This window comes from Elephantulus edwardii, unplaced genomic scaffold (genome assembly GCF_000299155.1).
Source record: "Elephantulus edwardii isolate Elephantulus edwardi_28Jun2011 unplaced genomic scaffold, EleEdw1.0 scaffold00068, whole genome shotgun sequence".
Classification (NCBI taxonomy): domain Eukaryota; kingdom Metazoa; phylum Chordata; class Mammalia; order Macroscelidea; family Macroscelididae; genus Elephantulus; species Elephantulus edwardii.
The window spans coordinates 8,989,384-9,000,610 of record NW_006399818.1 but is presented as its reverse complement, the minus strand read 5'-3'; the positions used below and the strand labels follow the sequence as shown (position 1 = coordinate 9,000,610).

The 11,227-nt window shown below is 38.9% G+C and overlaps 1 protein-coding gene across 1 annotated transcript in view; it reads right to left on the bottom strand.

Annotated features, from left to right (window-relative positions):
- Window positions 1-3,563: 3,563 nt before the first annotated feature.
- The window catches only part of SLC17A8 (solute carrier family 17 (vesicular glutamate transporter), member 8), a 76,896-nt gene continuing 69,232 nt past the window's right edge, over window positions 3,564-11,227 (bottom strand). Inside the window, exons 10-11 of the mRNA XM_006888519.1 lie at window positions 6,744-6,871; window positions 3,564-3,966 (exon numbers count right to left, since the gene is read on the bottom strand). Of these exons, the coding sequence (XP_006888581.1) occupies window positions 3,625-3,966; window positions 6,744-6,871 (470 nt within the window). The 3' untranslated portion in view covers window positions 3,564-3,624. The remainder of the gene's footprint in view (window positions 3,967-6,743; window positions 6,872-11,227) is intronic.

Sequence of the window (11,227 nt, the reverse complement as noted above, 5' to 3'; positions counted from 1 at the left end):
AATTTTCTGTTTAACCCTTTGATTTCTTGATTTCTTCCTTTAGCTTTGGCTTCTCGGCGCTCTAATGCAATATTCAGAGTCTCATCTGACATCCATCTTGATCTTTTCTTCTTTTTCAGCCTTTGTAATAATCTTTTGCATTCTTCATGGACGATTTTCTTGATATCCTCCCAGAGTTCATTTGCCCCTCTCCCCCCGAAGCATGATTCATTAGTCCTTTGAAATATCTGCTTTTCATTTTCTTCATTATTTTAACTCCTAATGAGGAGAGACCAATTGCACACATGATGGCACTTTGTAATCTTCCACTCTCTCAGTTGCTGCTTACCAATGAATGAAATATATTTTTTTTTTACTATAAAGTCTTCTTTTGGAGATAAGATCACCTCCATGACAAGGTATTGTTGGGTTTAAACCCATCTGAGTAATGTCATTTACAAAGAGAATAGACATAAATATAAGGTCACGTAAGAAAGGAGGAAGCATCTAAATAAAAAGCAAAGAATACCAAGAAATGCCTGGGTCTGCCTGAAGCTGTAAGAGACAAGAATCCATATTCTTCTACGGACTGTTCAATATCCTTAGTTCAGATCTCCAGCCTGTAGAACTATGAAACAGTAAATGTCTGTTCTTTGAAGCCACCCGTATCTTAGTGTTCTGTTAAGGCATTCCTAGGAAGCTATTCTCAGGAATCCACCACACTCAGATCTCTCTCCTTTCTTCCCTGCTAGAATGCATGCCTTGCCTCAAATGGACTTTTGCACAAAATGTACATTTACTCAGCAATTGCATCTGCCTGGTGTTCAAATATGATTATCTGTCCAATAACTTCCCCAGACAAAATACATCACAACAGAATCATGTGTTTCCTAGCTTTTAATCCAAAGTTCGATTTTTACAAAAATAGCATGAGGGTGATTTATGGAGCCTCTAAGTTCTTCAATTTATCAAAATGTGAAAATGCTGCATATGGTGCCCACTTAAATGATGCTGCAAATACAGTTATGCATCACATCTGCAATATTATTTTAAGGATAATTGTAAGATTTCTATACATTTTTTTTTTAGTTCATTTACACAAGAAAAAGCCACCTGCTACCATAAACATTGAAATTTCTTTTTACTTAGAAAACAATACAACTTTCACAGTGAACTCTGTGGCTAATGGCTGAAAATGACATGCATACTTTCTTTCCAACCAAAAAGTTATCAAAAAGGTTTAAAGAAGATAATGATTCTAATACTGATTGAGCACGTTCTACATGCCAGCAAATGTTTTAAGAAGTTTATATTAATTCACTCATTAAATAAGCTTAAGATGTCTAATAACATAAATCATATTCCATTGGTTTAAAGAATGTTATTTAGTGAAGAGGACACTTTTTATTTTTTAAAAATTCTTATTTTTTTAGTGAAATAAACTGTAACTTCCAGCTTAACAATTAGGACAAAAAAATATATATATATGTGAGAAACTAAGGTGGAGAAAACCATCACTTTATAATACTAAACAAGCAAACCTAGGATTTTTTTTCATCAACAATATTATACACTTTTCCTTCTGAAAGTAGAAATAAAATTTTCAAAAACAATTAACAATAGTAGAATTTTATCTTTACATTATTCTTTACATAACAGCAGTAAATTATTAAATACAGTTTGAAAGTATCCGTGTTATTGCCTTATGTGATTAAAGATGAATTTTGCTAACATTAACTATGGATCACATTGTCTCAGATGCTAGTAATTTCTTGTAAAACTCAAAACTCAAGCTCATTGCCGTCGAGTCAGAGCTGACTCATAGCTAACCCTCTGATGGGTTTTCCGAGGTGTAAATTGAATGAGAAAAGATGAGATGAGCTTGTCTGTCTTTCTCCTGTGAAGTCGCTGGTGATTTGAACTACCAGAAAGATACTCCCCACGGGTTAGCAATGCTACTCACAGGCCACCACAGTTAATTCTCTATATAACTAGTGCTTTATTATTATTATTCTTTCCCTGAATATTATATGAAATAAAATCATTAGGAATATTTTCATCCTAATATCTTATAATTTGATAAAACTTCCCAGTATGGTCATCAGCAGAAAATTTTAAAGAAATAATGTAGCTGGGATTTTTTTTTAAATAGAAGACTCTTTTTTTTTTAATATTGAGATTTTAATGAAGTTTATAGAAAACATGGATTTCCATTCATTCATTGTTTGACATTGTCCTCCTTGCCAATCCCTCCCCCCAGCCCTCAGTTTGCTTTTCTCTTTGAAAAAAAAAAATTCTATATTGTTATACAATTCTATCTTCCCTCCCACGCCTCCTCAGTCCACTTTGCTCTGAAGGTCTTGTTCTGGACTGTTGTCATGCAAATGATACCTAATCATATATTCTGTTTAAGCAATTTTCTCCCTCATCTGTTTCAATACAGTGTACATTATTTATCACCTCTTTTCTTAGTTCCCCCCAATTTCAGTCCTGTTTTATAACAGTGGCATTATGCAATATTTGTCCTTAAATAGAAGACTCTTTCAGAAGAATATTAACTCGCATAACTGACAAATAAACATGCCTCTTTATTTAGCAAATGTTTTAAAAGTTTAGAAGTCACTTTAGACATTATCTAACCACTGTCCTGCTATCACAAAGGGTTTAATTTAATGGCTACGCCTTAGTTAAATGTCTCACAGTCATTCTGGCCATTGGATTCCTGGAAATTTGGCTTACTCAATTTATAATTTTTTCCAGATATTTGCATCTTTCAGATAGTGTCTATGGCCTTTATTGTCTTAAAAGGCTATGAACTTACAGACCCATTTGACTCTTTATATCACATAGGACTGTAAGTGTCTTTGAATCCAGCCCTGAAACAATGGGGTTTGAGTCTCCTCTACAACATCCATCTGCATATTTTCCCATCACCCACTCTGGCCTTTAAAATAGGAAACTACCAAGGAGATGAGATATGTCCATTTTAGACAGCATTCATTATTGAAAAGTTCTACTCAACTCTGAGTTGAAATCGCCCTCCCCAGATATGCCCTGTTTTGGATCTCACCCACTCTTGTTCTAGGCCTCAAAGCAAAACCTCAGATAATCTAATGCCTTGTTCTTTGATTTTCTCAGTTGTAAAACAGGGATAAGAAATGCAACTCCGAGGGATATGGAGAGTTTAAAAGCATGTTCATAAATCACCTGGCACAAAACAAGGCCACCACGGGCAGCCTTTATCAGGGACAGAGCCCTTGGTACAAGGCTGCTCCCAGAGGAGTGGTGGCAACTATTGGACTTCCCCTTGTCAGATCAAATACCTTCGTTTCTTCCAATGTTTCCTTTAACAACATGGAATTGTCTTCCTTGTTCTTTCCTTTCTAAATAAACTCAGTTCTTTGAGAGGAGGGTCAGTGGCCAATCAAAAAGAAATATGCATATTTATTTTTTCTCACCTAGGACTAAGCTTGTAAATGCATTGCAAGATAACATTTCTTTTTCAGCTGATCACATCTCTTCTCCTCCCCTGCCTATATTTGTAGTCCCAAATTTTGTCCTCTGACACAAGTCCAGCTATGGAGAAGGCTATAGGGATGGATACTTTCTGGTTCAACAGTGAGGAGGTGAAGTGTCCCTCAGGCATTAGGATGTAGCTGGGAGATTCCCTTCATTCTGGTAGGATGTCAGCTCTTCCTCATCGACAGTCTCTCCTCTCTGCCCTCTCCACTCATTCTTCCTGACTTCACTATTCTGAGTAGTGGCCCCATAAGACATCTTCTTCTGGAGACCCACAAAACTCTCGTGGTTGAGTTCTGTCTCCTCAGCTAATTCATCTTGGTCAATGATTCCACATTTATCCTCTGAGAGATTCTCAGGGTCAGCCCACTCCTGTTTCTCCCCGGAAGCAAAGACTCCATAGAAGATGACACCACTGTAGTGCACCAGGGCCGCTATCAGGAACACATTCTGCCATTCCTCCCGGGTCTGCACAGAAAAGAGAGCGCCAATTAACGTTTGCACCCCTCAAGAAGCTTCCTGAATATTCCAGCAAATTCATCTGGCAGGGTGGGGGCAAGGGGAGAAAGGGAAGTACTTGTCCACTTCAAAGGCAATTATTTGCTTCCTCAAGAGAAATGTGTCCAAAGTAACAGGCAGAACCCATAAATATATTAAAGAGAATTTGGGTGTTAAAAAATCAGACAATCTTGGTAAATATTAATTTTTAAATTAAAAAAATACTTCTTAAAAAACAACATATAAAAACACATGTAGTCAGTTGCAAAGTTTAGCAGGGCAGCAAGCAATAAATGTTGAAGAGGGTGTGGAGAGGTAGGAACTCTTATAGTCTGTTGGTGGGATTATAAAATGGTACAACAACTCTGGAAGGCAGTTGAACATAGAAACTCTGTGTGAGCCAGTTATTCCACTACTAGGAATATACCTCAAGGAAATTAGAACTGAGGAACAGAGATCTGTACACCAATGTTCATAGCAGTGTTATTCAAAATCACAAGAATTTGGAAACAGTCCAAATGTGCAACCACAATTGAATGGATTGAAAAAATGTGATACATTTGCACAAGGAATATTACGCAGCACTCAGGAGCAACAATTTTTAAAAATAGATTGAGATTGTTAACAACTTTAGTTTTCTTGCCTCCACAATCAATGCTCTTGGTACCAGCAGTCAGGAGATCAAGAAACGAATTGCATTGGGTAAGTCAGCTGTCAGGGACCTCTCCAAAGTACTGAAGAGCAACAATGTCAGTCTGAAGACTGAGGTGTGCCTGATCTGTCTTTGCATTTGCTTGCTATGCATCATAGAGCTGGACAATGACTAGGGATGATAGAAAGGGAATTGATGCCTTTGAGCTGTGGTACTGGAGAAGAGTATTGAATATACCATGGACTGTTAGGAGAACAAACAGGTTCACCCTAGAGAGGGTGAAGCCAGCCTGCTCCTAGGAGGCAAGGATTCTAAGGCTTCATCTGAGATCGTTTGAGCATGTTTCAAGGAGGGCCCAGTAGTTGGAGAGGCACATCATGCTTGGAAAGGTGAAGAAATGGAGAAAAAGAAAGAGAACATCGATGAGATGGATTGATGCAGTGACTGGAATAATGAGGGTAGGTGTGTCAGAGACAGTAAAGTTGGCACAGGATAGAGCAGGTTTCGGGGCTGTTGTTCATAGGGTTGCTATGAGTTGCAAGTGACTCAACAGCGTATAACTATAACAATGCATAACTTGGGAGAGAAGGATAACTAGTAAAATATGTATGGGAATCCAAGGGGGAAAAGGGTGGGAACAGAGGGATTAGGAAGAGACCCCATTTAAACATATGTGACAATTCAACAAAGTTCCAAGTCTACAAATAGACTTCTCACACATCTCATTATGTTGGGGTCAGAGTCAACTCTGCTGACCATTGGGTTTCCAGTGCTCTAAATTGCATGGAAGATGTTGAACTCCTGGTGGATTTGAACCAGCAAAGAGAAGATGCAGCTTTTGGGGTAGCAGTGCAGTTCCCAGTGGACTATGCCACCAGACTTCCTTATCCTCTCACAGAGAAAGCGGAACTAAACTTCTTTTACAAAGTCACCATTTTAAACACCAGAGGTCTTATACTTCGCTGCTGGATATGTTGATTGAACATTAAAATACCCACCTCTGTAATAATATTTTCTTATTTGTAATTATCTTTTCTGTGAAAAATACAGTAAGTGGAGAAAATGCTAATATTAATACTAATACTAATCAGAATTTATATTCAAAGTTGGGGAAAGCAGAGAGGAAAAACATGGACTCTATGCCTATAAAAAGGAGCTCCACTAGGTAGTCTTGTAAGAAGTAATGCTACCAACCCAAAGGCAAGCAGTTCCAATCCACCAAGTCCTCTGAGGGAGAAAGATGGGCAATCTCCTCTTAAGGGATTTACAGCCTCTGAAAACCCACTGAAAGTTCCAACTGTGAATCAATTCCAACTCTACATCAATATGTTTAAATTTGGCTTGATGCCTATAAAATGCCCAAACTTTGTATTTTTTCCTACTTTGATAAAGAGTTAGAAGATTATCCTATGCTTTCATCAGTTAAAAAGCCGGAATTGCCTGTTTGTAACAGGCAATCCAACTATAAAATTGTCTCAGGATTAAAAAAAGAAAAATGTTTAAAAATTCTGCAAGAGAAATCTTCTTTCAGAGGCATAGATAAAGGAGGCCTGTGGCCTGCAGCTGAACTCTGAATCCTCGGATCCCTTGGACCCTCCACCCTAATCTAAATACACAGAGGTTTGGCAGAGATTGGACACCACACCCTTGTAGAAAGGGCCATTAATGCCTTGCTTATTTCCATCAGAACAAGGAGCTATGGCAACCTTAATATTCTTTTGTTGCAACATATTGAGCAACTAGACAGACATGGCCTATAAATTTTAATTGCTTAGAATTATACCACAACCTGGGTAATTCATTTCTCCTAAATTGATTTCCTCAGTTTCTTCTTTGTGTCCCTATACAGTCTCTGTGGCATTTGCCCTGCCCCCTCACCGCCTATTTCTTAATTGAGGAAATGGGAGGTTAAACAAGAATCTACCCACTGGCATTGGTGATTTAAAAAAATAAAAAAGAAACTCAGTGGACTCAACCAAGGTCAAAGACACACTCTTCACATACTAACAGGAACTGAGATCTCACACCGTGTGTGCTGTGCTCACCATCAAGTCCCTGCAGCCCACAGCCCCCAAGGACAAGGAACTGTTGTTACCTTATGCTTGGTCATTGCCCCAACAATGAGAGGACAGACCATTCCAGAGAGGGTTCCCACTCCATTTGAAATCCCCATGAGAATGCTGGCATAACGAGGAGCAATGTCCAGGTGATTGACGTTGAAACCTGTAGAGAAGCCAGTACCCTAAAGTCAGAGTCAAGGACAGAATTTCAAATGCATTTCAGAAAATCTTCCCATCCCCTGTCTCTCATTGGTGACTGAGTTGCTCAAATGGTGAAGCTCTGGACTACAAGCAAAAGGGTTTGCATTTAGAGCACAGACAGAAGGGGAAAAAATTTAACCATCTACTTCTAAATGGTCATAGTCTAGGAGGCCACCGTGAGTCAGAATTTGCTTAGCAGCAACTAACTGCACCATCCTCAACATACTTGGTTTCCTCATGCACAAGACTAATAATAAAAAGAGATTGAGGTGATTAGCAACTTCAGTTTGCTTAGTTCCAAAATCAACACTCTTGGTACCAGCATCCAGATAAATCAAAAGACAAATGGCCTTGGGAATATCTACTGTCAGGGACCTCTCCAGTGAAGAGCAACAATGTCAGTCTTGTGACTAAGGTATATTCCTGATCCAGGTTATGGTCTTACTTACTATGCATTGGAAAGCTGGACAATGACTAAAGATGACAGAAGAATTTATGCTTTTGAGTTGTGGTACTAGTGAAGAGTATTGAATATACCATGGACTGCTAGGAAAACAAGCAAGTTTATTCTGGAGAGGGTGAAATCCGGCTGCTCCTTGGAGGAAAGGATTCTGAGGCTTCATCTAGCATACTTTGGGCATGTTGCAAGGAGGGACCAGTCTTTGGAGAGGGTCATCATCCTTGGAAGGGTGGAGGGACTGCACAAGAGAGGAAGACCCTCAAAGAGATGGATTGATTCAGTGACTGGGGTAATGGAGGTAGTCGTGTCAGAGCCAATAAAGTTGGCTCAGGACAGAGCAGGCTTCAGAGCTTGACATAGGATTGGCAAAAGTCACAAGCAACTTGAGGGTACATAGCAACAACAACAACCACCTAGAGGACCTGGATCAGGATTGTCACATTAAACTGAACCCAGTGGAAAAGCATGCTGTGATTCAGCAGTCAGGTCTGCCATGGTCCTCAGTGGAGTGAAATACAGTAACTCTGCCTTAGAGGTTCAGAACTCCAAAATACTATTGTAGCCAACACCGAAACGGGGTTTATTCCGAGTAAACAATCACACAACCACCTACAGTGTGATTGGAAACCAACCTTGCCTCATTCCATCCTCCTGGCTAGTCCTCCACTCCGAGGTAAGTCACCTGACATAATAGAAATTTTTAAGTCATGAACATTTGCACAAACCTTAGCATAACCCTCTGTAATTTACAGAACGCACTTAGATACTTGATTTGGAGCCTGTAAAACCTAGATTTGACTTTTATTTCCACTGTTTCAGTAACTGTTAGGCTTTAGTTTCTTCATCTGTAATAGTAGGAGAAGAAGCCTTGGTGGGGCAATGGTTCTGCACTCAACTGCCCACCAAAGTGATGGTAATTTAAACTCACCCATCATCTCTGCAGCGGAAAGGCCTGCTGATCTGATCCTATGAAGATTATATCCTAGAAAACACTATGAGAAAGTTCTACCATGTCACAGGAGGGCACTGGAAGTTGAAATCAACCCAATGACACTTAACAACTACAATAGTATGAGATTTCCATTTCCGGAGGCTCAGCTCCTTCATAAAGTTGCTGTGGGAAGAGATTCAAGAGAAACAGGTATACAAACGTCCTTAACAAATGGCTAAGCACTGATGGCCTAGTGAGTAAGGAGTGACACTGTCAACCCACAGGCACTTGGTTCAAAACCACCAGCTGCTATGAAGGAAGAAATATGAGGAATCTCCTCTCATGCAATTTACAGTCTTGGGAAAACTGCTGGAATGTCAACTGTGAGTCGGTTCTAAGTGCAGAACAATGAGTTGTTTGCTATACTCACTACTGCTGGTGCTACTGCGGCTACCACTATTACTATTACTACTAAGATTCTCCCTTGAGGCCTTCTTCGGAAAGCTAATGTTACTGAATTTTTTGCCTTTTATATTCTTAAAGGCGTGTCGATTTGAGAACTAAGGTGCATCTGATTTGAGTCATGGTCTTTTTCTGTCACTCACTACACTGCTGAGAGCTGGACAAAGAATTTGAATGGCAGAAGAAGAATCAATACCTTTTGCAAAACAGATATGTCTTACAGAACATGCAGCCACAGTACTCCTTAAAGGCAAAGATGATAAAGCTTCATCTCACGTACTTTAGGCATGTTGCTAGGAGAGGTTATTCTTTGAAGAAGGACATGCTTGGGAAGATGGAGGGTAGGTAAAAGAGAGGAAGATCTTCACGCAGGTGGATTGACACAGAGAAGAGACTATTGCAATAGGCTTGAGTGTGTCAGAGATTGTGAGGATGGCACAGGATAGGACAGGGAGGGTTCTTTTTTATTTTTTATTATTATTATTTTTGTGTGCGTGTACCGTCAAATCAGATCTGACTGGTACAGGAGGAGATTGCCCCTCCTTCCCTGGCAGAGCATCTGGTGGATTCGAACTGTGGACCTCTGGGATTGTAGTTGCAGCTTCTTGTCACTAGGCCACCAGAGCTCCCCAGGACAGGGAGGGTTCTGATCTGTTGTTCATAGGGTCGCTATGAGTCGTACTTAACTCAATGGCACCTAACAAAACAGTTCTGGTGGCCCAGGGCTAAGAAGTTGCGCTGATAACGCAAAGGCAATTGTTTTGAATCTACCAGGTGCTCCACAGGAGAAAAATGGATAGTTTCTTCTCATGTGATTTATAGCCTCTGAACCCCTGCTGGAAGGTCTGCTATGAGTCGGTCCTGACTCAATGGTACATAAGAACAACAATACATGATTGAAATCATGTAATGAAAATACATATAAGCTATAAACACTAGGTGAAGAGTTACTAAGAAACATTATAACCCTACTGTGTCCTCTGCATAACATAGGTTATTGATGAGTCTCCCTCCAATCCCGATGCCACACTCCTCTGTATAGAGTCCAGTCCTGAATCATATTCTCAGCATACAGATTCAATAGCTATGAAGAGAGAATACAGCCTTGATGCACTCCAACACCAGCATTTAATGAGAGAGAAGAATACAAGAAATGAAGGGAAAGAGGGAAGCAGGAAAAGACTATGAGAGAGGAGGCTTCAGGCATTAGGAAGCAGCTTTGTCAATACTGCTCAAGAGTGAGACAAAGTGATAAAGAGTATAGGTAATAACAATTAATTATATAAAACATAACATATGTGAACTATCACATAAAGTCACTATGCATGAGTGAAACACGATGTGTATAAATGCTTGTATAAGGAAACACAATTTTTGAAAAGTACATTTTGAGACTCAGGTAACTAAAAAAAATTCTACCTCATTCTCATCAACTCAAAGCTGCCCATTCAGTGGGTTTTCATAAGGCTGTAATGGGCATGAGAGATTGTTTCTCTTTCTCCCTTCGAGCGACCGGTAGCTTCTAACTGCAGAGAAGCACAACCTTTAGGTTAGACTTCAACAAAAGCTGCTTAGTTGGGATGCAAATGTGGACAAGGGATTTCTGTTTTCTGCATTGCATCATTTTCCTCTTCTTAAATGAAAATATACACAACAAAATAGAGTCATTCAATCATTTTTACATTACAGTTCAATGATGATCTGCCAGCTTTCTATCTCTGCCTCATCTGTGTTTCATTATTATTAACTAAACTAAAAAATTTTCTCGGTGTTTAAAGTTACTTTTATCCATTTAATCAGAAGTAGATAATTATTCAAAAGCATGCAATGCTAAAGAATATGTTATTAAGTGAGCCTAAAGGAGCCTTAAAACCCCTCTTATGGTATATTTTTTGCTCAAGGCTTAAAAGTTCTTTTCAGCTGATATATTTGAAGAGTCCTCTGCTTTCAAGCTATTTAATAAGTTTCATTTCCTGTAAGAATTTTAAGCTCTGTTCCACAATTTTTCCTCCTTTGATCAAGATCCAACTATTGGGTCCTTGGTCAATATGCTAAACTTTAGCTTCTTCATCTATAAACTAAGATGAAGGGTAGTCATTCTCATAAAATTGTTGTAAGAATTGAGTTAAGGGCTGTTTATTAATTAATTACATGACACCTAATGGTAAAATCAGCAGTATATTCTGTAATGGAGGTTATCTTATCTGCCTTATTTACCGCTACCTTTCTTGAGCTGGCAAAAGGCCTGGCACATTAAAGCAGTCAATAAATATATCTTTGATTAATTACTAACATAAGCTATTGAAATTACAATAGAAAGATATACATCTCATTTATTCAAATTTCTTTTTCAGTTTAGTCTTTCTTTTTAATTCTTTTTTTCCATACCATACACAAAAGCAAAACAAAACCAAAATCCACTACCATGGAGTTGGTTCTGGTATCAGGTATCTGAAGCTGAAAAT